At 47.0% G+C, this 26,758-nt stretch overlaps 1 protein-coding gene across 1 annotated transcript; it reads left to right on the top strand.

The window, feature by feature from the left end:
• The first annotated feature begins 218 nt into the window (after positions 1-218).
• MPC2 (mitochondrial pyruvate carrier 2) lies at positions 219-26,758 on the top strand. Its single transcript, XM_077295420.1, has 5 exons — positions 219-537; positions 10,388-10,428; positions 14,344-14,428; positions 15,943-16,054; positions 26,532-26,758. Exons 1-5 carry the CDS (start codon positions 438-440, stop codon positions 26,587-26,589), a joined length of 396 nt encoding a protein of 131 aa, XP_077151535.1. The 5' UTR covers positions 219-437; the 3' UTR covers positions 26,590-26,758.

Here is a 26,758-nt window from a genome sequence, read left to right as displayed (position 1 = left end):
TACGCCGCAAAAAGCACGATGTGAACACACCCTGTGAACACACCCTACACACACCCAACTGAACAGCACAGTGTGAAGCCCGTAAGATGCTGCGTCTCTGCTGCACCCGTCCTGTGTACTTGTGCCCTAGGTACCACTTCCCTGGCAGTTGGGTGGATGGAGGGCGCATGTGCAGACAGCTCCATGCAGCAGATGCCACCGCGGCCCCACACAGTACTGCTACCGAACACAGAGAACGCGCGGCTCCCAGCCCTGAGCAACGATTGGTGCAGACACCCGGAAGAGGCGGGGCCTCCTGTCACAGCTCTGCGCCAATAGGAACATTGCGATCGTGCTACGCCTCTGTGGAGGACCTTGTGGGGACACTGAGCGCTCAGTTCCGCTGGTGACTGCTGCGTCTGCGGGCTGGTAACCGGAGCATCTCCCTGCAGGACAAGATGGCAGCGGTCGGGCTGAGGGCGTCCTACCACCGAGCGCTGGATAAGATCGAGCTGATGCTCCCGGCAAAGCTGAGGCCCTTCTACAATCACCCGGCAGGTAGGGCAGCGGCCGCCCGTCAGCTCACCTGGCAGAGGTCACCTGTGCTCGTGAGGTGGAGGAGGATTCTAGATGGCAGCCTGGCCGCTGTGCCCGTCCTGTGTGCTCCCGGAGACTGACCCGGCAGAGGTCACAACTCAACATCCCGGGGGGAAGCAGGGCCGGCTCCAGGTTTTCATGGGCCGCTTAAACACATACCACAATTCATAATGCATGGATACGGCAGAGAAATATAGGTATAGTACAATGCCAAAGATTTCACTTCTTACATTACATGAGTGCTATCTATTGTGCATTCTACATTAGCTCAGAAACCGGACAGTATAGTCCTCTATACAGAATAATGAGCCCCATATATTGCTCCAAACAGAATAATGAGCCCCATGTATTGCCCCATACAGTATAATGGCCCCATATAGTGCTCCATACAGTATAATTGGCACCACATAGTCCTCTATACAGAATGAGCCCCATATATTGCTCCAAACAGAATAATGAGCCCCATGTATTGCTCCATACAGTATAATGGTCCCATATAGTGCTCCATACAGTATAATGAGCCCCATATATTGCCCCATACAGTATAATGGCCCCATATAGTGCTCCATACAGTATAATTGGCAACACATAGTCCTCTATACAGAATAATGAGCCCCATATATTGCCCCATACAGTATAATGGCCCCATATAGTGCTCCATACAGTATAATTGGCACCACATAGTCCTCTATACAGAATAATGAGCCCCATATATTGCTCCAAACAGAATGAGCCCCATGTATTGCCCCATACAGTATAATGGCCCCATATAGTGCTCCATACAGTATAATTGGCACCACATAGTCCTCTATACAGAATAATGAGCCCCATATATTGCTCCAAACAGAATAATGAGCCCCATGTATTGCTCCATACAGTATAATGGTCCCATATAGTGCTCCATACAGTATAATGAGCCCCATATAGTGCCCCATACAGTATAATGGCCCCATATAGTGCTTCATACAGTATAATTGGCAACACATAGTCCTCTATACAGAATAATGAGCCCCATATATTGCCCCATACAGTATAATGGCCCCATATAGTGCTCCATACAGTATAATTGGCACCACATAGTCCTCTATACAGAATAATGAGCCCCATATATTGCTCCAAACAGAATGAGCCCCATGTATTGCCCCATACAGTATAATGGCCCCATATAGTGCTCCATACAGTATAATTGGCACCACATAGTCCTCTATACAGAATAATGAGCCCCATATATTGCTCCAAACAGAATAATGAGCCCCATGTATTGCCCCATACAGTATAATGGCCCCATATAGTGCTCCATACAGTATAATTGGCACCACATAGTCCTCTATACAGAATAATGAGCCCCATATATTGCTCCAAACAGAATAATGAGCCCCATGTATTGCTCCATACAGTATAATGGTCCCATATAGTGCTCCATACAGTATAATGAGCCCCATATATTGCCCCATCTATATATATAATTGTCTAAGGGTTTTTCCGTCTGTCTGTCTGTCCTGGAAATCCCGCGTCTCTGATTGGTCGAGGTCGCCAGGCCTCGACCAATCAGCGCCGGGCACAGCATCGACGTAGATGTCATAATGGTTGCCATGGCGACGATGATGTCATAAAGGTTGCCTCGACCAATCAGCGACGGGCACAGTCTGCCGTGAATTCTGGAATCATCATTGTCCATATACTACGGGGACATGCATATTCTAGAATACCCGATGCGTTAGAATCGGGCCACAATCTAGTACAGTATAATGGCCCCATATAGTGCTCCATACAGTATAATTGGCAACACATAGTCCTCTATACAGAATAATGAGCCCCATATATTGCCCCATACAGTATAATGGCCCCATATAGTGCTCCATACAGTATAATTGGCACCACATAGTCCTCTATACAGAATAATGAGCCCCATATATTGCTCCAAACAGAATGAGCCCCATGTATTGCCCCATACAGTATAATGGCCCCATATAGTGCTCCATACAGTATAATTGGCAACACATAGTCCTCTATACAGAATAATGAGCCCCATATATTGCCCCATACAGTATAATGGCCCCATATAGTGCTCCATACAGTATAATAGGCACCACATAGTGCTCCAAACAGAATAATGAGCCCCATGTATTGCCCCATACAGTATAATGGCCCCATATAGTGCTCCATACAGTATAATTGGCACCACATAGTCCTCTATACAGAATAATGAGCCCCATATATTGCCCCATACAGTATAATGGCCCCATATAGTGCTCCATACAGTATAATTGGCAACACATAGTCCTCTATACAGAATAATGAGCCCCATATATTGCCCCACACAGTATAATGGCCCCATATAGTGCTCCATACAGTATAATAATAATAATAATCTTTATTTATATAGCCCCAACATATTCCGCAGCGCTTTACAGTTTAACAGTTTCAAACACAGCAGTCATAGGTAACAATGTTAACAATACAGTAATAAAGCAAAATAAGACGACCCTGCTCGTGAGCGCTTACAATCTACAATGAGATGGGGAGATACAAAGTACAGGTGTGTATTTACAATGATGTATTTACAATGATGGTCCAGCCATCTTCAGGGGGTGGGGGGTAGATGGAGATAGCGAATGGGCTACACACACACACAAACATAAAATGAGTTTGATTAGGGAATGTGATAGGCCGCTGTGAACAAATGTGTTTTGAGCGAGCGCCTAAAACTATGCAAGTTGTAGATGGACCTAATATCTTGGGGTAGAGCATTCCAGAGGATTGGCGCAGCACGGGAGAAGTCTTGGAGTCAGTAGTGGGAGGTACGGATTAGTGCAGAGGTTAGTCGAAAGTCATTTGCAGAGCGCAGCGGTCGGCTAGGATGATAGACAGAAATGAGGGAGGAGATGTAAGGGGGTGCCGCACTGTGGAGGGCTTTGTGGGTGAGAACAAGAACTTTGAATTGTATCCTGTAATGAATGGGCAGCCAGTGTAACGACTGGCGAAGAGCGGACACGTCCGAGTAACGATTAGCCAGATGGACAACCCTGGCTGCTGCATTAAGGATGGACTGGAGAGAGGAAAGTCGCGTGAGGGGGAGGCCAATTAATAGAGCGTTACAGTAGTCCAGACGGGAGTGGATTAGGGCGACAGTGAGGGTTTTTGTTGTCTCCATGGTGAGAAAAGGGCGGATTCTAGAGATGTTCTTTAGGTGTAAGCGGCACGAGCGGGCAAGAGATTGTATGTGGGAGGTGAAGGAGAGATCGGAGTCAAACATAACACCCAGACAGCATGCCTGCTGCCGGGGTGTTATTATGGTGCCACCCACGGAGAGAGAAATGTCAGATTTAGGGAGGTTAGTAGAAGACGGGAGCAGAAGAAGTTCAGTTTTGGAGAGGTTGAGTTTCAGATACAGAGCGGACATGATATCAGAGACTGCGGACAGACAGTCCCCATATAGTGCTCCATACAGTATAATTGGCACCACATAGTCCTCTATACAGAATAATGAGCACCATATATTGCTCCAAACAGAATGAGCCCAATATTATGTTCCATACAGAATAATGAGCCTCATATAATGCTCCAAACAGTATAATGGGCACCACAGAGTGCTCCATACAGAATGAGCCGCTTATATTGCTCCATACGGAATTGACCCCATATAATGCTTCATACAGTATAGTTAGCCACATATAATTCTCCATACAGTATATGATGGGCCCCATCTATTGCTCCATATATAATAGGCCTCGTATAATGCTCCATACGTATATGATCGGCCCCATACAGTATACTGAGTCCCATATATTGCTCCATACAGAATGGGCCCCATATAATAATCCTTACAGAATGGGTCCCATATAATGCTCCAAAAATAATTGGCCATATAAAATGCTCCATATATAATTTGTCCCATGAGATGCTTCATATATTATTGGCCCCATATACTGCTCCATATGTAATTGGCCCCATATACTGCGCCATATTGAATTGGCCCCATAAGATGCTCCATATTAAATTGACCCCATATAATGCTCCCTATAGAATTGGCTTCATAAGATGCTTCCTATATTATTGGCCCCATAAGATGCTCCATATAGAATTAGCCCCATATAATGCTCCATTTATGGGCCCCTTCTGATGGTCCCCATATATTGCTCCAAATATTTAAAAAAAAAAAAAAATGAAATACCTCTCGTTGCTTGACGCTGCTCTGCTCTGGACTCCTCACCGTCAGCGTCTTCCTGCTCTCTGTGCTGCGACTGCTCAGGCAGAGGGCGCGCACTGGTGACGTCATCGCGCCCTCTGACCTGAACGTCACAGTCAGAGGATGGAAGACGCTGGAACCGGGAGAGGTAAGTATCGCTAGTGCCGGGGCCCGGAGCAGGCGGGGGAGTCCACTCGCGGGGGCCGGCACTATAGCGCGCCAGTGTCCCCGACGGCGAGCTCACCATCCCCGAGGGCCACACATTTCTTTGCTGCTGCCACCTGTGTACACTGCTTCTCAGAGGTCCCGGCACTCGGCCAGTATTTAGGACACATTACCGTTTTGTGCCCATCACCAGCTGCGGCACAGAATGCTCATGTAGATGATGGGCAGGGAGGGTTGGAAGCCGAGGACCCTCCATGTGGGCCCATAACGCCTCCGTGCTGGGGGGGGCCTATAACGCTTCCGTGCTGGGGGTGGGGGGCCTATAACGTCTCCGTGCTGGGGAGAGGGGGGCCTGTAACGCCTCCGTGCTGGGGGAGGGGGCATATAACGCCTCCGTGCTGGGGGAGGGGGCATTTAACGCCTCCGTGCTGGGGGAGGGGGCCTATAATGCCTCCGTGTTGGGGGAGAGGGGGGCCTGTAACGCCTCCGTGCTGGGGGAGAATGGGGCCTGTAAGGGTATGTGCACACGCTGCGGAATTTGCTGCGGATTTTTCCGCAGCGGATTTGGAAAATCCGCAGTGCAAAACCACTGCGGTTTTCACTGCGGATTTTCACGCGGTTTCTTCTGTGGATTCCTCTGCGGGTTTTCAACTGCACTTTCCTATTGGTGCAGGTTGAAAACCGCTGCGGAATCCGCAGAAAGAAGTGACATGCTACTTCTTTTTTTCCCGCAGTGTTTCCGCGCGGATTTTTCCGTAGCATGTGCACTGCGGATTTTGTTTTCCATAGGGTAACATTGTACTGTACCCCGCATGGAAAACTGCTGCGGATCCGCAGCAAAATCCGCAACGTGTGCACATAGCCTAACGCCTCCGTGCTGGGGGAGAGGGGGGCCTGCAACGCCTCCGTGCTGGGGGAGAGGGGGGCCTGCAACGCCTCCGTGCTGGGGGAGGGGGCCTATAATGCCTCCGTGCTGGGGGAGAGGGGGGCCTGTAATGCCTCCGTGCTGGGGGAGAGGGGGGCCTGTAACGCCTCCGTGCTGGGGGAGGGGGGCCTGTAACACCTCCGTGCTGGGGGAGGGGGCCTATAATGCCTCCATGCTGGGGGAGAGGGAGGTCTGTAACACCTCCGTGCTGGGGGAGGGGGCCTATAATGCCTCCGTGCTGGGGGAGAGGGGGGCCTGTAACACCTCCGTGCTGGGGGTGGGGGGCCTATAATGCCTCCGTGCTGGGGGAGAGGGGGGCCTATAACACCTCCGTGCTGGGAGACGGGGGCCTGTAACGCCTCCGTGCTGGGAGAGGGGGGCCTGTAACGCCTCCGTGCTGGGAGAGGGGGGCCTGTAACGCCTCCGTGCTGGGAGAGGGGGGCCTGTAACGCCTCCGTGCTGGGGGAGGGGGCCTATAATGCCTCCATGCTGGGGGAGAGGGAGGTCTGTAACACCTCCGTGCTGGGGGAGGGGGCCTATAATGCCTCCGTGCTGGGGGAGAGGGGGGCCTGTAACACCTCCGTGCTGGGGGCCTATAATGCCTCCGTGCTGGGGGAGACGGGGGCCTATAACACCTCCGTGCTGGGAGACGGGGGCCTGTAACGCCTCCGTGCTGGGGGAGGGGGCCTGTAACGCCTCCGTGCTGGGGGAGGGGGGGCCTGTAACGCCTCCGTGCTGGGGGGGGCTACCATTGGGACACTTAGTGACCACTTGATCGTGTGAAAATGGAGCAGCATTCAGTAATGTACTCTGCCACTCCACTTAAGGGGAATCTGTCAACAGGTTTATTACCCCATCTGAGAACAGCATGATATCCGGGCACAGACCCCAATTCCGGCAATGTGTCACTTACTGGGATCCATGCTGTCATTTTAACCAAATAAATGTTTTCTTTGTTGCAGCTCTATCACATCTCTGAATGCTGAGCTCAGAATAACCTCACACACCACTAATAGGCAGCTTCCTCTCCAATCTGTGGTGGGGTGGGATATTCACAGCTCAACAATATGGAGGCCTGGATCTCACTAGAGGATCAGTAAACTTGCTGGTCCTGTCCTGATATACCCACTGAGGATAAACAGTGATGTGAGCCCAGTAAGGCCTCAGCCATAAGTCAGTGTTTCTCCATCCGCTCTCATGTGACAGTCTGTGAAGATCAATCACATTCAGATGACTCCTGAGTGCGGATCAATCTTTTTTTTCTTTTTTGTATTCATAGACCCTTAGTCTTGCATTGGCGATTTTGATCAGAATCGGTGATGTCTCCACAATATTCCTGACTTGTGACTGGCCCCATAGACTATCACAGGCACGAGTGCTGTCAGTGGAAAACATGGCTGGCCTTCATACACAAATAGCGGCTGTCTGAGTGATACCTGAGGCGGTGCTCAGAAAGCCGAGCCCAATGTTGGTTTGCAAAATGACTGGTGAAAAATGGATTGCATGTGAATAACTTCTGGAAGAAAACCTAAAAGCTGTGGCTTCTGTCCTGAGCCGCCCTCCCATAGGTTTGCATTGACACCCGGCTCTGCAGCAAACACTGGAGTGATCGGGCAGATCACAACCGCAGAGGACGACTGGAGTGGCGCCAATAACGGACGATGATGGCGGCAGGTAACTAGAAGGCGACATTAGAGATACCACTCCGGCATTGAAAAAAAAACTAAAACGCCAGAGTGCTACTTTTAAGACTGATGTACAAAACTCCATTCTTTATAAATAGGGGTCTATGTGGCCCCCGCTAGACTGAAGTGTCACCGGGACGTGGAAACACAACAGGGCAATCAGTAAGCAGCAGAAAGTAGGGGCAGAGACTTTAATTCTAACACCGGCTGAGTGATATATAAATGACAGTGAGTCCATTTAATAGGATTTGGAGCCATACTATATCACAATGCAGTAATAGTGTGTGGGGGTCACCACTATAGCAGTTACAGTATATCCAGACTAATACCACCACTTAAATATAATGAAAAAAGCAATATATGAGTAATATCAGGATTAGACAAGAAAAACCTTTATTGCAAAAATCACAGTGAAAGAAAAACAGTTCACAAAAGCCCCATATACCAATCCTGATATTACTCTTATATTGCTTTTTTCATTATATTTACGGTAAGTAGTGATATTAGCCTGGATAAATAGAAGATAACCTGAGCGCTACTTGCCCTTACCGGGTACAGTGCAGTCTCTCCTCCACAGCGCCGCACTCTGATGACCAGCTGCAGCTACGCTGTCACATTCTCGGTGCTGCAGCCAGTCACTGGGCTGTGTGGCTTGTTGGTTAAGATCAATTACTTCTAGTTAGAAAAAGAAGCAATTTAAGGCTGCGTTCACATGGGCGCAGTTAGGTGTTTTTTGCTAATGCCATGTTTTGATACAATTTTCAAAAACCATGTGAAAGACATTGTGGTATTCGTGCCCCCCACTAAAAATGCCCTGCAGCCGCAATGTGTGAGCACTGCCTCGCTGCTGTCGCCTAATCTCATCAGTTTTCCCTTCGCCCCTTTTCACATTGTGTTCTTCCCCACGTTCAGTGCTTCCATCAGGGCTTATGTCCAAATCCCCCACCCTCCCCGCATACACAATGGCATTCGGGCATATGTGCCGACATACTCACCGTGTGTTCTGTCATGCACCACTGTTGGGCGTATGTATCGACACAGTCACCGTGTGCTCTGTCATGCACCACTGTCGGGCGTATGGGCTGACATAGTCACCGTGTGCTCTGTCATGCACCACTGTCGGGCGTATGGGCTGACATAGTCACCGTGTGCTCTGTCATGCACCGTTGTCGGGCATATGTACTGGCAGTCACCGTGTGCTCTGTCATGCACCACTGTCGGGTGTATGGGCTGACATAGTCACCGTGTGCTCTGTCATGCACCACTGTCGGGCGTATGGGCTGACATAGTCACCGTGTGCTCTGTCATGCACCACTGTCGGGCGTATGGGCTGACATAGTCACCGTGTGCTCTGTCATGCACCACTGTCGGGCGTATGGGCTGACATAGTCACCGTGTGCTCTGTCATGCACCACTGTCGGGCGTATGGGCTGACATAGTCACCGTGTGCTCTGTCATGCAACACTGTCGGGCGTATGGGCTGACATAGTCACCGTGTGCTCTGTCATGCACCATTGTCGGGCGTATGGGCCTACTGCAGGTGCAAAACAAGAGTTTCCTTGTTCTCTAGTCTTTGCCCTTGGACGTTGTTATTGATAACACATGGTGAATAGAAAAGGTCCATGAAAAGGTAATCAGTCGTGTGAACTTGTGGGACCTTTTCGGGTTGAGGATGGAGTGAAGCTCAACTCCCAGACCTACTGCCAGTTTCTGGAAGACAACTTTTTCAAGCAGTGGTACAGGAAGAAGTCAGTATCGTTCAAGAAAAACATGATTTTCATGCAGGAAGATGCTCCATCACCTGATCTGAACCCCATAGAGAACCTGTGGTCCCTCATAAAATGTGAGATCTACAGGGAGAGAAAACAGTCCACCTCTCGGAACAGTGTCTGGGAGGCTGTGGTGGCTGCTGCACGCAATGTTGATCGTAAACAGATCAAGACACTGACAGAATCTATGGATGGAAGGCTGTTGAATGTCATCATAAAGAAAGGTGGTTATATTGGTCACTAATTTTTGGGGATTTTGTTTTTGCATGTCAGAAACGTTTATTTCTAAAAAAATTTCCAGTGATATTGCTTTATCTGGTAAAAATAAACAAGTGAGATGGGATTATATTTGGTTTTTATTAAGTTGCCTAATAATTCTACACAAACAGATATCCTCCTAAGGGTATGTGTCCACATTCGGGATGGCCGGCGCTTTGGACGGAGCGGAAAACTCGCTCCGCCCAAAGCGCCGCCCCCTTCTGTAGACTCAATGATTCCGGATGTGTTCATTGCACACATTCGGAATCATCGCACCCCACACATAGGGCCCTGTGTTTTACCTTGCGGCGGCGCAGCGTCACCGCAAGGTAAATGGACATGCTGCGATCTAAAGAGACATGCCGCATGTGTTACCACGCATAGTGGAGACGGGATTTCATAAAATCCCCTGCACTATGCTGTAACATCTGGACGCTGCGGATTGAACGCTGCGGCTCTACGCAGCGTTCAATCCGCAGCTATTCCGGATGTAATATGGCCCGTGGACACATACCCTCAAATAGCCAAATCTAAAAAAAAAACACTCCAACTTTCAAAAAATATTAAGCTTTGATATTTGAGTCTTTTGAGTTGATTGAGAACATAGTTGTTGATCAATAATAAAAATAATCATCTAAAATACAACTTGCCTAATAATTCTGCACACAGTGTATGTTGATGCCTAAGCTAAACGCATACGTTGCACGCGCCATGCAGCCGTGGTCGCCTGTTGGTGCCTCTGTATACCCACAACACCCGCTGATTATGTCTTCCCGTAAGAAGCTGCTGCCATCTATCACTTGTCTCTTTCTTGTTCTAGGACCCAAGACTGTCTTTTTCTGGGCTCCAATAATGAAATGGGTAATTTGTTTTCAACGTGTGTCAATGTCTGACTTCTGATATGTAAATGTATGTCCGTTATTGCATCCTTCCAAGTATAATATATTCAGATTCCTGTGTGTGGAGTTAAAGGGGTTGTCCACTATTCGGACCACCCCTTCTTATATACTCTAATCCCCAGTGTCAAAATAGCAGAAACTCATCTCTAGCACCGACATCCCAGCACTCACATGACATAGCAATCAGGGGGCGCTGATGCGCTGCAGTGGTCTCACGTCTGAGGTCGTTTTGAAGCGAATGAGTGACGCAGCCCATTAGTGACTGCTTATTGGCTGCAGCACGTGACATAACCATGGCATGCGGGCCTTAGCGCAGGACAGTGTGGGAGGCGAATGTCATTTTTATTTTACACGTTTACACCTGGTTTGTGTCCAGGTAGTAAACAACCCCTTTAGGCTATGTTTCCTCGTTCCGTAAAGGCAGCGCTCTGTCCAAAGCGCTGCCCCCTGTTGTACACACGGTGATTCCACATGTGTTCATTGAACCGTGTGGAATCACTGCATCCTATACATAGGGTGTATGCGGCCGTACTCTGCGTCCAATCCACAGCGAATCCTGAATGTGGAAACATACAATACCGGTCATTAAGGCTACTTTCACACTAGCGTTTTTTTGCATACGTCGCAATGCGTCGTTTTGGCGAAAAAACGCATCCGGCAAAGTTGTCTGCAGGATGCGTTTTTTTCCCCATAGATTTACATTGGCGACGCATTGCGACGTATGCACACACGTTGCAATGGTTGCGTTGTGTTTTTGGCGGACCGCCGGCAGCAAAAAACGTTACATGTAACGTTTTTTTGTGCCAACGGTCCGCCATTTCCGACCGCGCATGCGCGGCCAGAACTCCGCCCCCACCTCCCCGCATCTCACAATGGGGCAGCGGATGCGTGGAAAAACAGCATCTGCTGCCCCCGTTGTGCGGCGCATTCACTGCTAGCGTCGGTACGTCGGCCCGACGCACTGCGACGGGCCGAGTACGACGCTAGTGTGAAAGTAGCCTAAGGGTATGTTCCCCTAGTACTTGTCTTTGGCAGGGTTCATGTCCTCGGAGGTGCTTCAGTAGTGCGCCCTCTGCTGGAAGGTAGTAAGGCTACAGACACAGCTTTTCTGTCCAGTCAAAAAAAACTAAGAAAATATAAAGCTGTACTCTGGATTGTTTAGAATAGGAAATCTAGAAAATTGGCACTGCGTTCCTGCCATAGAACATTGTGTGATTGCTATATTATGTACATGTGGAATATTGGAAATACAATATTGCTCTAAGGAAATTTACAGTAAAAAGAAGGTACTTAGCACATAGATTGGCCAGTGTGTATGAACCCAACTGCAGCGTCAGTGCGCACCTTATATTTGGGTCCCTGTCCTGATAAGACACCTCTCTTGGACTAAAAAGCCTACAATATGTGGGGCATTTCGAATTTTCCAAAATTCCACATAGACATAATATAGCACTTCCTCAATGTTCTGTGGCAGGAATGCAGTGCCAATTTTCTAGATTTACCATTCTAAACAATCCAGAGTTCAGCTTTATATTTTCTTAAAAATAAAAACCTGATTTCAACTGCATCTGTCTCTTTAACATTGAAGTCTATGGAAACCTGATGAGTTAAAGTGGGCTTGTACTCTCCTGCATCTGGCAGGAGCTGTCCGTGAGGGCACCGCCATGGATCCTGTCAGCGATGGCTTGGCTTCATTTATATTGTAGCAATGCGGTAAGCAGGACATGGCCTCCAAGGCGGCGGACTCTTCATTGTGACCGCGTCCTGTTTCCAGCCTTTATATGTTGCCTCTTGGAGCCATGCAGATGATGAACTAGCAGGTTATAATCTGAGAGACGTATCAGGTAGAGACTGAGACCCTGACTCCAGTGATGTCATTTGCTGGACTACTTGGTGTAGTTTTGATAAAAAATCTGTGATTTATCAGCAGGAGATGATCACATGAAGACCAGTAACCGTGCGGCCATGTAGGACCCTACCCCCGCCACTGATTGGCAAAACTGAAACACCTCCAGTCAGTCTGGTGCAATCCCAATTTTAATTCATTTATTAAAAATAATTTTTATTATTTTCTTTGATGTGTTTTAGATGTAATGTTTTTCTTTTTTTCTTTCTTTCTTGTTCCCCCCCCCCCCCCCCCAAATTTGAACCGCTTGTCTATATATTGTATACTTGCATGCCATCACCTGTGTATTGGCTGTGGTCTTGTCCAAATGAAGAAGTTTGAAACTTCAAAATGCGTTACCCCATAAACCGCAGAAGTTGATCCCCAGATTCAGCGCAGGTGAAACCCTCACTGTTCCAACCTCTAAGATCCTATCCAGCCGTTACCGTTTACAGCTAGTTTGCTTGAATATGTTTGGAAACTATCGCCGAATCCAAATTTGCCATATTGGCACCCTAGTCGTGCCGAATTTATGTTTGACGATCGTTTCCAAACAGATTTGCTCATTTCTACTCCCATTCACACCAATTACGTTCAGCTATGTTCGTGATCCAAACCAAATATTGAAAAATGTTCTGAACTCTAGTCCCGCTGTCCCACTGTGCTGCAGAGTATCTTTCCCTCGGTGTTAGATATGTGGTGGCAATGCCCATTGGTTTGTGGGTTATGGCATACAATTGTCGCACCTTCCCTAGGCCTGCTTTCCATTACTCTGCTGCAGAGAACAGCTGTTAGAGGGTGCCTATGGAGAAGTCCGTCATTACACATGGTTGGAAATCCACACAAACTCTCACTGTGGGTGGAAGAGGGTCACAGTATTCTGACAACGGAAACCCTGATTACACCTGGTACCAATCACCTCCGAGCTTCTCAGCCCAATGGTCATGTTGGCTATTATTCAGTGAGGGCAATGACCTGACAATCTGGTCGTGAGAAAAAATACTTGACATAGAATGTCGTGGTAGATGTGGGCTGCTCTGAAGTGCTGCTTTTGTTTTCTCCCACCTTCTTTACTTTCCCATTCTTTCTCTTTCCGCCCTCCTTTCTTCTTTACATTTCTCTAGCACACACACAAATTGTTTGGTTCATGTAAGATCTTATATTAATACCTCATCAAGCTGATTATTATATTCTAATTTTTAACGATAACATAACAATAAAAAGGTTGACATTGTTAATATTATTATTGAACGTAATTGGAATGTTCTGTTTTCATATCAATGTTGTTAAAACCCAATAAAAATATTTAAAGTAAAAAAAAACAAAAAAAACCTGTAGAATGCATCTTAATAAGTGACAAATCACTGGAATCAGGGTCTCTGTCCCTGCATCATCCTGCGCTCAGTATTTTGGCAGTTTATGAATGCAGCTTAGCACAAGTAACTGATTTAGATGGATAGTTTTTGGTATTCCAATGGATTTTCACGCCTTTGTCCTTTTCTATGCTGACTTGACCCTAATAAACTGTTTTTGTGTTGGCATGATGTAAGAAGCCGGTGGGAATAGAGTTCTGTGACTTTTGTCTTCCACTTGGGGTCGGCATAATAATAATTGTACATGTAACGTTCTGTGGCTTGTATGTTTCCACGTGTCGCCTGCTGAATACAGATGATTCCACGGTCTGATATCACACGTGATCGCTGCTGCTTGTAGCCTACAGGGCGGTCTACTGCTCCACCATGCTCACCATTAGCTGGGTTTATATGTTGTGCTGTGGGTTATAATGTGCTGCACTTTTCCACAATTGTATATGGCAGTGATCTGATCAATATTCCCATTGAGCGCGGCCGTATGTCTGGTGGGTGTTCAATGTCTCCTGCGATTCCTAGATCCTGTCACATCACAAGAAGGGGGATGTAAAAGTGAATGATATCGTATTTGTACCCTGCTATGTAGTAACTGTGTTTTTTCTGTCTTTGCTATAAACTGTAGGGCTTGGTGATCGCCGGCTTGGCGGATATGACCAGACCAGCAGACAAATTAAGTCCGGCTCAGTCAGGAGTACTCACGGCTACGGGTCAGTTAGACATTTTGGGGTTTGTGAGTCATGTTGAACATAGGTTGTTGGTGTAGTTGCCATAAACATCAGTGCGAGCTTTGGTGCAGCCTTGTTGTTGCCAGAATGCTCAGTGCGTAGTTATCCTCCTTAATTTACATATGGACCACTTCTTCGTATCGTGATTGTCAGCTCTCAAGTGCGGCCTGGACTCTGCAGCCACGCTCCTTGTGATTGCCAACTCTCAAGTGCAGCCTGATCTCTGCAGCCACGCTCCTTGTGATTGTCGGCTCTCAAGTGCGGCCTGGACTCTGCAGCCACGCTCCTTGTGATTGCCAGCTCTCAAGTGCAGCCTGGACTCTGCAGCCACGCTCCTTGTGATTGTTGGCTCTCAAGGGCGGCCTGATCTCTGCAGCCACGCTCCTTGTGATTGTCGGCTCTCAAGTGCGGCCTGATCTCTGCAGCCACGCTCCTTGTGATTGCCGGCTCTCAAGTGCAGCCTGATCTCTGCAGCCACGCTCCTTGTGATTGTCGGCTCTCAAGTGCGGCCTGATCTCTGCAGCCACGCTCCTTGTGATTGCCGGCTCTCAAGTGCAGCCTGGACTCTGCAGCCACGCTCCTTGTGATTGCCAGCTCTCAAGTGCGGCCTGATCTCTGCAGCCACGCTCCTTGTGATTGTCGGCTCTCAAGTGCGGCCTGATCTCTGCAGCCACGCTCCTTGTGATTGCCGGCTCTCACCGCTGACTCTCCTGGTTCCAGTATGGTATCAAGTTGTGCCCACAAAGCACAGGCAGCAACGAGGGCCGAGCAGTTCGACTGTAAGCATGGCTGCAGTGTCAGTGTGGACGTGCAGAGCCGCTGATGGTCGTATCTTGATGAACTCCATCGGGCAGCTCTTGCTTGAGTGCTGACAATCAGTGGCTGTGCTCCCGCTCAAGGACGCTGCAGCCACGCTCACAGAATGTCATTGCTGGCTGTCCTCTCTCCTGTCTATGGCCAGCGATGGAAGCTGATAATGACTGTGCATGCGGCTGCAGTGTCCTTGTGTAAGTGCAGAGCCACTGAATGACAGCACTCAAGCAAGATGACTAAATGCTCAGTATGAAAAGTGAGACTGTGCAGTGATATACGCCAAGGGTGCACCACATCCCGCACATCTGCACTAAAAATGCACTCATTGCCATAAAAACGACTCTCTGCTACAGGGGCTAAGTCCCTGCATACCTGTGTAAGTGGTTTATTTAGTATTTTTGGAGGTGACAAGGAGTACAATAATATTATTTGGACTGAGAGATTTTTTTTGTGGCCAGCAGAGAATGGCGGAGATTCCTTTTCTCAGTATAAGTAACAACTTGATATCTGCGATCCTCAATGGATCGTTTTATTCCTTTCCCTGTGACCTACATGCCCATATGGATGGCTTTGGATGGATGATCCTACTGACAGATTCCTTTTAGCTTTGCATATATACTACTAACATTTATTGTGTGTTAATCATGTATATGCTAATCAGTTACAACTCTTTTCTTCACTAGGACTCATATGGTCACGATACTCGCTTGTGATTATCCCTAAAAACTGGTCTCTCTTTGCTGTGAACTTTTTTGTTGGCTGCGCTGGAGGGTCACAGCTGTTCAGAATATGGAGGTATGTGTTCAGAGACTGCCATTTCTACAGTTGATCTGGTGAAAGATAAAGGTGTTGTGTGTCTGAGGCACTGTCCTGAAATTGTATTTGGTGACCAGGAGTAAAGGTACCCTATCCTGTGTGTTTGGGATAGCCATTGCAAAAGGTTTCCTAATGGCAGAGGGCAGAATTCTCCTCTATTGGCTCTTAATCGCTTTCAGCAAATGTAATTCTAAAATGTCATCCGTACTAGCTGTGCACCCAAAGAAATGGCAACTATACTGTATTGCCAAAGACTATGGCAGAATTGCTATTTTTTTCAACTTCCACCAATCCTTAAAAAAAAAAAAAATAAATAAATTAACATATATTATTTATACCCCAAAATGGAAAAAAAGGTCTCACAAAAAAAACAGCTCTTACGGGTGTGTGAACAGAGCAATTAAACTTCTGGCTTTTGGACTTCTGCAATGGAAAATCGAAAAGCAAGTCCCTCTGCCTCAATTCTCCAGAATAGACAGCTGCTAGAGTTGAGAAAAAGGGTTGGCGGAAGCTCGGTCCAGCGACCACATCAGTATTCCTTGGCCGCCGGATCAGAGCCCTGAGAGTCTTCTCTTAGGGTACCGTCACACAGTGGCATTTTCATCGCTACGACGGCACGATTCGTGACGTTCTAGCGATATCGTTACGATATCGCTGTGTCTGACACGCAGCAGCGATCAGACATCACGCTGAGAATTGTACGTCGTAGCAGATCGTTTGTAACTTTCTTTCGTCGCTTGATCACCCGCTGACATCGCTGGATCGTTGTGTGTGACACCGATCCAGCGATGTCTTCGCTTGTAACCAGGGTAAACATCGCGTAACTAAGCGCAGGGCCGCGCTTAGTAACCCGATGTTTACCCTGGTTACCAGCGTAAACGTAAAAAAAACAAACAGTACATACTTACATTCCGGTGTCTGTCCCCCGGCGTCTCAGCTTCTCTGCACTGTGAGCGCCGGCCGGAAAGCGAGCGCAGCGGTGACGCGGTGACGTCACCGCTCTGCTTTCCGGCTATGGTGCTTACACAGTGCAGAGAAGCAGAACGCCGGGGGACAGACACCGGAATGTAAGTATGTACTGTTTTTTTTTTTACGTTTACGCTGGTAACCAGGGTAAACATCGGGTTACTAAGCGCGGCCCTGCGCTTAGTAACCCGATGTTTACCCTGGTTACCCGGGGACTTCGGCATCGCTCCAGCGCCGTGATTGCAACGTGTGACCGCAGTCTACGACGCTGGAGCGATGATCATACGACGCTGCGACGTCACGGATCGTGCCGTCGTAGCGATCAAAATGGCACTGTGTGACGGTACCCTTACCTTCTGGGATCCCTTCTGATTAAGGGTCATTGTGGTGGTGTGACTCTACTAGTCAGAAGAAGCAGCAGGAGGTGTTCCGGGCTCTGGCCCTGCTGCCACAGATTACTACCAGTACCATAGCTGCTAGATTAGGGTCTTCTGCATCTTTTTCCTCATTTATTGCTGCTGCTTAAACTTTTCTCACCAAGCAAGTTAGTCCGGCACCATACAAGAAGAAACAAAGTGAAGAATGAGGATTCTACTGGTTTTTCTCTAGTCACCTGGCCTCCTCAAAAATTGAATAAAAAATGGTCAAAATTGTACCACAAAATCAACAAGGAGACCACAGAAAAGCCATCTCACAGTTTGATTAACCCCTTCATGACCGGAGGTATTTTCCTTTTTGCATTTTCTTTTTTCGCTCACCTTTTTCCTAGAGCCATGACTTTTTTGTTTTCATCAATATGGCCATGTGAGGGCTTGTTTTTTGCAGGACAAGTTGTACTTTTGAACACCATTGGTTTTAACACATTTTGTACTGGAAAACGGGAACAAAATTCCAAGTGCAGTGAAATTGCAAAAAAAGGGCAATCCCACAGTTGTTGGTTTTTTTTTTTTTTTAGTGGTGAAAATAAATTCCAAACGTTTGTTTAAATTAAAAAAATAAATAAATAAATATAACATAAAATATATATATATATGATGGTGGCCCGATTCTAATGCATCGGGTATTCTAGGATATGCATGTCCACGTAGTATATTGCCCAGTCACGTAGTATAATGCTCCATGCAGTTATGGCCCCATAGATGCTCCATATAATGCTCAATGCAGTTATGGCCCCATAGATGCCCCATATAATGCTCCATGCAGTTGTTTATGGCCCCATAGATGCCCCATATAATGCTCCATGCAGTTCTTTATGGCCCCATAGACGCTCCATACAGCATTGTGCCACATGTAATGCTGCTGCTGCTGCAATAATAAAAAAAAAACAAATTACATACTCACCTCTCGTCGCTGCTCCTCAGTGACCCGTCTCTCCACACTGACTGTTCAGGCAGAGGGCGGCGCGCACACTAATACGTCATCGCGCCCTCTGACCTGCACAGTCGCTGCAAGAGGACGGGAAGACGGAGCGGCGGCCGGCGGATGGAACGCGGACAGGTGACTATGAAATACTCACCTGCTCCTGGCGCTGACCCTGCCTGTCCCATGGTACCGCAGCTTCTTCGCGCCTGCGCAAGAAGGACCTGCCATGACGTCGTGGTCACATGAACGTGACGTCATGGCAGGTCCTTCTCGTGCAGGCGCGCAGGACCTGTGATGACGTCGCGGTCACATGACCGTGACATCATGGCAGGTCCTTCGCTTATACCATCCTTGCCACTGAAACCTGCCGGCGGAAGGTGAGTATATAATGATTTTTTATTTTTTTAAATTATTTTTAAACATTAGATGTTTTTACTATTGACGCTGCATAGGCAGCATCAATAGTAAAAACTTGGTCACACAGGGTTAATAGCGGCGGTAACGGAGTGAGTTACCCGCGGCATAACGCGGTCCGTTACCGCTGGCATTAACCCTGTGTGAGCGGTGACTGGAGGGGAGTATGGAGCGGGCGCCAGGCACTGACTGCCGGGGAGTAGGGATGGACTAATCGGACTGTGGCCTTCGCTGATTGGTCTCGCCAGCTGCCTGTCATGGCTGCCGCGACCAATCAGCGACTTGGATTCCATGACAGACAGAGGCCGCGACCAATGAATATCCGTGACAGACAGAAGGACAGACAGACGGAAGTACCCCTTAGACATATATCTATATATCTAATATATAAAGCTGAATGTGTGTGTGTGTGTGTGTGTATGTCCGGGATTGGCATCTGAACCGTCGCAGCTACAGCCACAAAATTTTGCACAGTCACACGTCTGGACCCCGAGAGCGTCATAGGCTATGTTGTGAGGTGAAATTTTAACCCCGCGCTTTCCAATTCACCAAACAATTTTGCCCCTATCTACATAATGGGGGAAAAAAATGAAAGGAAAAGTGTTGGAGGCAAATTAACAGCTGCCAGATGTGAACAAGGGGGACTTAAAGAATGAGAGCGATGGCGCCAAAGAGTATATACTGTACAGTTGCTAAGGTGGGGCCCCGACATGGGATAATCACCACACCACCACGGGGATATGAACACACACACAAAATGCGCCACACACTACCACGTGCTCGAACACATATACCACCCTCAGCGCACATTTCACCACACATACATCAACCTCGCCACATAAAAGTCGAAACACAAAAGTCGCCGCTCAAAACTCGCCACGCGTAAAACTCTCCACATGCAAAACTCGCCACACGTGCAAAACTCACCTCATGGAAAACTCGCCACACGCAAAACTTGCACACGCGGAAAAATTGCCACATGCACAAAAGTTGCAACACATGCAAAAGTTGCCTCACACAAAACTTGCACATACTCAAAAGGCACCACACATAAAACTCGCCACGCGCAAAACTCGCCATGCGCAAAACTTGCTGCACACAACTTGCTACACTAACCTGTCACATGCAACTCGACACACAAAAAGTTGCTACACGCATGTCGCCACACAAAACTCATCTCACAAAAGTCGCTACATGCATGTCGCCACACGCAACTCAACACACACAACTTGACACACGAAACTCGCCCTAAAACACACACAAGTCTGGTATTATCCTTCAAAAATAAAAATCTGATTAATAAGCTGACAAACTACAAGAGCAACAAATGTACCATATAGGAATCCGGCAGCTGTCCGTCACATGACCAGTCTATTATGTGTATGTGTGAGCTAATATATACTGCCAGGGGGTGGGCTTACTGTTGGCTGGGGATTTATCAGGCTGCCAATTTAGCTTACAAATACTGAGGTAAAAATACTGACCAAATAACGTGTGAACGAGGTCTAATACAGGAGATGACATACAGATCTATACTATATACAGGAGGAGATGACACACAGATATATACTATATACAGGAGAGATGACACAGGTATATACTATATAGAGGAGATGACATACAGGTACATACTACATACAGGAGGAGATGACATACAGGTATATAATATATACAGGAGGAGATGACATACAGGTATATACTATATACAGGAGGAGATGACACACAGATATATACTATATATAGGTGAGATGACACACAGGTATATACTATATACAGGAGGAGATTACATACAGGTATATACTATATATAGGAGGAGATGACATACAGGTATATACTATATACAGGGGAGATGACACAGGAGGTATATACTATATACAGGGGAGATGACATACAGGTATATACTATATACAGGAGATGACATACAGGTATATACTATATATAAGGGAGATGACAAACATGTATATACTGAGGTGAAAATGAGAGGTGTGACTGCAAAATGAGAGGAGTGAGGGAAAATAGTGGAGTGATCGGAAAATGACAGATGTGAGGTCGAAATGACAAGTGTTAGGGGGGAATGAGAGGAGTGAGGGGGAAAATGAGAGGTGTGAGGGAGAAAATGAGAGATGTGAGGGGGAAAATGAAAGATGTGATGGGGAAAATGAGAGGCGTGATGGGAAAATAAGAGAAGTGAGGTGCTATAACTAACCACAGATATTTACTATGCCCAGGCAACGCCGGGCTCTTCAGCTAATAAATATATATACACTCACACTCTAGATGGTGGCCCGATTCTAACGCATCGGGTATTCTAGAATATGTATGTATATAGCAGCCACATAGTATATAGCACAGGCCACGTAGTATATAGCATACAAATAGTACGTGGCCTGTACTATATAGTATGTGGCTGCTACATACATACATACATACATACATACATACATACATACATACATACATACATACATACATACATATTGTAGAATACCCGATGCGTTAATACAGGCCACGCAATATATAGCACAGGCCACATAATATGTAACACTGCCCACGTAGTATATAGCAGCCATGTGGTATATAACGCAGCCCACGCAGTATCTAACACAGGCCACGTAGTATACAGCAGCCATGTAGTTTATAACACTGCCCACGTAGTATATAGCAGCCATGTAGTATATAGTACTGCCCACGTAGTATATAGCAGCCATGTAGTATATAGTACTGCCCACGTAGTATATAGCAGCCATGTAGTATATAACGCAGCCCACGCAGTATTTAGCAGTGTGGGCACCATATCCCTGTTAAAAAAAAAAAAAATAAAAGAATTAAAATAAAAAATAGTTACATACTCACCCCCTGGGATCCAACGGCACTCTGGCGATGGGAGCGCGGCTGCCGCCATCTTCCGTTCCCAGGATGCATTGTGAAATTACCCAGATGACTTGGCGGTCTCGCGAGCTACGGAGCAGGGTTTTTTTTTTAATTTATTATTTTTAACATTACATTTTTTACTATTGATGCTGCATAGGCAACGTCAGTAGTAAAAAGTTGGGGACACACAGGGTTAATAGCAGCGGTAACGGAGTGCGTTACCCGCGGCATAACGCGGTCTGTTAGCGGTGACTGTAGGGGAGTATGCGGGCGTCGGGCACTGACTGCAGGGAGACAGGAGCGGCCATTTTCTTACGGACTGTGCCCGTCGCTGATTGGCCGTGGCTGTTTTGCCGCGACCAATCAGCGACTTGGATTCCATGACAGACAGAGGCCGCGACCAATGAATATCCGTGACAGACAGAAGGACAGACAGACGGAAGTGACCCTTAGACAATTATATATATATATATATATATATATATATATATATATATATATATATATATATATATATATATATATATATATAGCTATTGAACCCGTTCTACGCCCGGGTGGCGAGCATTTATATTGGTATATGGTCTCCATCCCGCGCCCCAATCTTGTCATGTGCTGCTACCATCTTGCGCCCCCATCCTGTCATGTGCAGCCCCCATCCTGTTTTGTGTGCCTCCATCTTGTGATGTGCTACTGTCTTCCTGAGCACTCATCCTGTCATGTGGTGGTCCCATCCTGTACCCCAATCCTGTCATGTGGTGCTCCCATACTCCACCCCAATCCTGTCATGTGCTGCTACCATACTCCACCCCAATCCTGTCATGTGCTGCTACCATCATGCGCCCCCATCCTGTCATGTGCTACTCTCTTCCTGAGCCCTCATTCTGTCATGTGCTCCCATCCTGCGCCCCCATGCTGTTATGTGGTGCTACCATCCTGCGCCCCCATGCTGTTATGTGCTGCTCCCATCCTGCGCCCTCATCCTGTCATGTAGTGCTTGCATCCTGCACCCACATGCTTTCATGTGCTGCTCCCATCCTGCGCCCCATTCTTTCATGTGCTGCTCTCATCCTGCGCCCCCATCCTGTCACGTGCTGCTCCCATCCTGTCATGTGCTGCTCCCATCCTGCGCCCCCATCCTGTCATGTGCTGCTTCCATCCTGCGCCTCCATTCTGTCATGTGCTGCTTCCATCCTGCACCCCCGTTCTGTCATGTGCTGCTGCTGCCATCCTGCACCCCCGTTCTGTCATGTGCTGCTGCTGCCATCCTGCACCCCCGTTCTGTCATGTGCTGCCCTATTCTGTCATGTGCTGCTCCCATCCTGCGCCACAGTTCTGTCATGTGCTGCTCCCATCCATATGCCCCATACGCTGCTCCTTAAATGTTGATGGCCCCCATAAGATGCTCCATAGTATTATATGCCCTGTATGCTGCTGCAATAAAAAAAAAAAAAAAAAAAATACTCACCTATCGTCGCTGGGCGCCGAGTGCTGGGGGGCCTGAGCAGGCGGGGACACCGGTGCGCTGTGGGGGTCAGGTGCCGGAGTCTCCACTAGCTCAGGCCTCCGACACTTGCTATAGTCACCTGGCCCTGATCCAGTGCTGCGTGCCGCTCCGTCTTCCGGGTCCTCTGGCTGTGACTGTTCAGTCAGAGGGCGTCGCGCATTAAGCGCGTCATCGCGCCCTCTGACCTGAACGTCACAAGCAGAGGATGTGGAGGACGGAGCAGCGCGCATCACTGGAACGGGACAGGTGAATATAGCATACTCACCCTCCTGGCACGTCCCTGCTTCTCCGTTGGAGATCGCGGTGTGCATTCAGTGCTTACGCACACCGCAATCTCCTGGGAGCGTCACTCTGGGGTCCAGACTGCGCCGGCGCTTGCGCAGTCTATAAAGGCTTCGGACAGAGTGACGCTCCCAGCGTTATATTATAGATAGAGAGATATATATATATAATGTACAGAGCAAAAGTTTGGACACAACTTCTCATATAAAGATTTTTCTGTATTTACATGACTATGAAAATTGTAAATTCACACTGAAGGCATCAAAACTATGAATTAACACATGTGGAATTATATACTTAACAAAAAAGTGTGAAACAACTGAAAATATGTCTTATGTTCTAGGTTCTTCAAAGTAGCCACCTTTTGCTTTGATGACTGCTTTGCACACTCTTGGCATTCTCTTGATGAGCTTCAAGAGGTAGTCACCGGGAATGGTTTTCACTTCACAGGTGTGCCCTGTCAGGTTTAATAAGTGGGATTTCTTGCCTTATAAATGGGGTTGGGACCATCAGTTGTGTTGTACAGAAGTCTGGTGCATACACAACTGATAGTCCTGCTGAATAGACTTAGCTGCATTTTTCTTGCCATAATACAAATTCTAAGTAAAGAAAAATGAGTGGCCATCATTACTTTAAGATGGGCAAATTGGGCAAACTTTGAAAGTGTCCCAAAGTGCAGTTACAAAAACCATCACGCGCAAAGAAACTGGCTCACATGAGGACCGCCCCAGGAATGGAAGACCAAGAGTCACCTCTGCTTCTGAGGATAAGTTTATCCGAGTCACCAGCTTCAGAAATCGCAGGTTAACATCAGCTCAGATTAGAGACCAGGTCAATGCCACACAGAGTTCTAGCAGCAGACACATCTCTACAACAACTGTTAAGAGGAGACTTTGTGCAGCAGGCCTTCATGGTAAAATAGCTGCTAGGAAACCACTGCTAAGGACAGGCAACAAGCAGAAGAGACTTGTTTGGGCTAAAGAACACAAGGAATTGATATTAGACCAGTGGAAATCTGTGCTTTGGTCTGATGAGTCCAAATTTGAGATCTTTGGTTCCAACCACCGTGTCTTTGTGCGACGAAGAAAAGGTGAACGGATGGACTGTACATGCCTGGTTCCCACCGTGAAGCATGGAGGAGGAGGTGTGATGGTGTAGGGGTGCTTTACTGGTGACACTGTTGGGGATTTATTCAAAATTGAAGGCATACTGAACCAGCATGGCTACCACAGCATCTTGCAGTGGCATGCTATTCTATCCGGTTTGCGTTTAGTTGGACCATCATTTATTTTTCAACAGAACAATGACCACAAACACACCTCCAGGCTGTGTAAGGGCTATTTGACCAAGAAGGAGAGTGATGGGGTGCTACGCCAGATGACCTGGCCTCCACAGTCGCCAGACCTGAACCCAATCAAGATGGTTTGGGGTGAGCTGGACCGCAGAGTGAAGGCAAAAGGGCCAACAAGTGCTAAGCATCTCTGGGAACTCCTTCAAGACTGTTGGAAGACCATTCCCGGTGACTACCTCTTGAAGCTCATCAAGAGAATGCCAAGAGTGTGCAAAGCAGTCATCAAAGCAAAAGGTGGCCACTTTGAAGAACCTAGAAAATAAGACATAATTTCAGTTGTTTCACACTTTTTTGTTAAGTATATAATTCTACATGTGTTAATTCATAGTTTGGATGCCTCCAGTGTGAATGTACAATTTTCATAGTCATGAAAATACAGAAAAATCTTTAAATGAGAAGGTGTGTCCAAACTTTTGGTCTGTACTGTATGTATAGATAGATAGATCCGTGCTCTGAGACCAGTAGCCATCTCCATTTTTCGTCATCTGGGGCTGGTGAGGACTTACTTTTTGCGCGCCAAGCTGATTTTTTTTTTTTTCTTTTTATAGCATGTTGTTAGAATACAATTTTCTAATCGCCCATTATTGCATTTTATTGCAATGTAGTGGCGACCAAAAAAAATGTAACTCTGGCTTTTTTTATTTATTTATTTATTTTTCTCGTTACACCGTTTAGCGAGCTGGTTAATTTTTGTTTTTTTACGTTGATCGAGCGATTTGAACGCAGGAATACCAAATATGTGTTGGTTTGATATTTGTCTTTGTTTTATTTTGAATGGGCAAAAGGGGGGTGATTTTATCTTTTTGTATACCCTTCTTTTTTTTTTTTTTTTCTCATATATTTTTAAAAACTTTTTTTTGTCTTACTTTGTGCATGGTTCAGTAGTCTCCATGGGAGACTAGAAGCTGCAGTTATCTGATCGCCTCTTCTACACACAGGCGATGATCAGGTCACCTGAAATGCTCACTTGCTATGAGCGCTGACCGCTGGGTGGAATGCGTGGCAATTCGGCAATGTCAACCATAGCTGCAGCGCTGAACAGCTGATTAGCAGGAGCGCTCGGTTCCTGAGGCAGCTGTTCAGTAAGTGCTCTAGCTATTCGGATAAGTGCTTATCCGAAGCTGTTAGATCAGCACTTTTTAACAGCCGTGGGTGGATCGCGATCCCACCCGCGGCTGTTAGTCACATGTCGGCTGTTTAAAATAGCTGGCACGCGCAGGGAAAGATGTGGGCTCAGTGCCGGAGCCCACATCAAAGGGAGGGATTTTGACGTTGGCGTATTATTGCGCTCGGAATGGGGTTAATTGAAAGAGAAGAAAAAAAAGTTCATATAGCTATGAGAGCATTGGAGATATTCATGTAGCCATCACCTGTATTGGATCATATGGATGTGGTAAAGATGTGGGGCCTATTCGTCATCCTCTATTAACCTGTACAAAAAGCCTTTTCTGTACGAGTTGCTCCAATTCTGACAGCACCAGGCCATCTTTTTATTACAACGATGACCACCATGTAATAATACATTTCACTTGTAGTGACCACTGCTTGGGGAATGCTAAACTACTCATGGCAAAATCTACCGTTTGGTGTTCCCACGAGCAGGATTTGCCCTTTGACTGGCCAATGTACCATTTTTCAGTTGTACAGTACTTGTGAAACAAGATCAAAGAATCTTTCCATTTCCTTTTTTCTTTTCTTTACAGATATAATCAAGAGCTTAAAGAAAAAGCTGCTGAAGACATCCAGAAAGCCAATAATTGATTCTATTAACAACCTTGAACTTTTTTAATATCTGAGAAGTGGCTCTAGACGTTCTGTTTGAAGAAACCACATCTTAAATCCTAACCTTATTAGTACCTAGTGTAAAAATATTTTGGGTTCATTTTATTGAAATTTCTAATGCATCATGTTAATAAAGAATTCTAACAGT

The sequence above is a fragment of the Ranitomeya variabilis genome, chromosome 3 (assembly GCF_051348905.1).
Source record: "Ranitomeya variabilis isolate aRanVar5 chromosome 3, aRanVar5.hap1, whole genome shotgun sequence".
In the NCBI taxonomy this organism is placed as follows: domain Eukaryota; kingdom Metazoa; phylum Chordata; class Amphibia; order Anura; family Dendrobatidae; genus Ranitomeya; species Ranitomeya variabilis.
The sequence above is the reverse complement of the archived record's forward strand: the minus strand, read 5'-3'. Positions and strand labels throughout refer to the sequence as shown.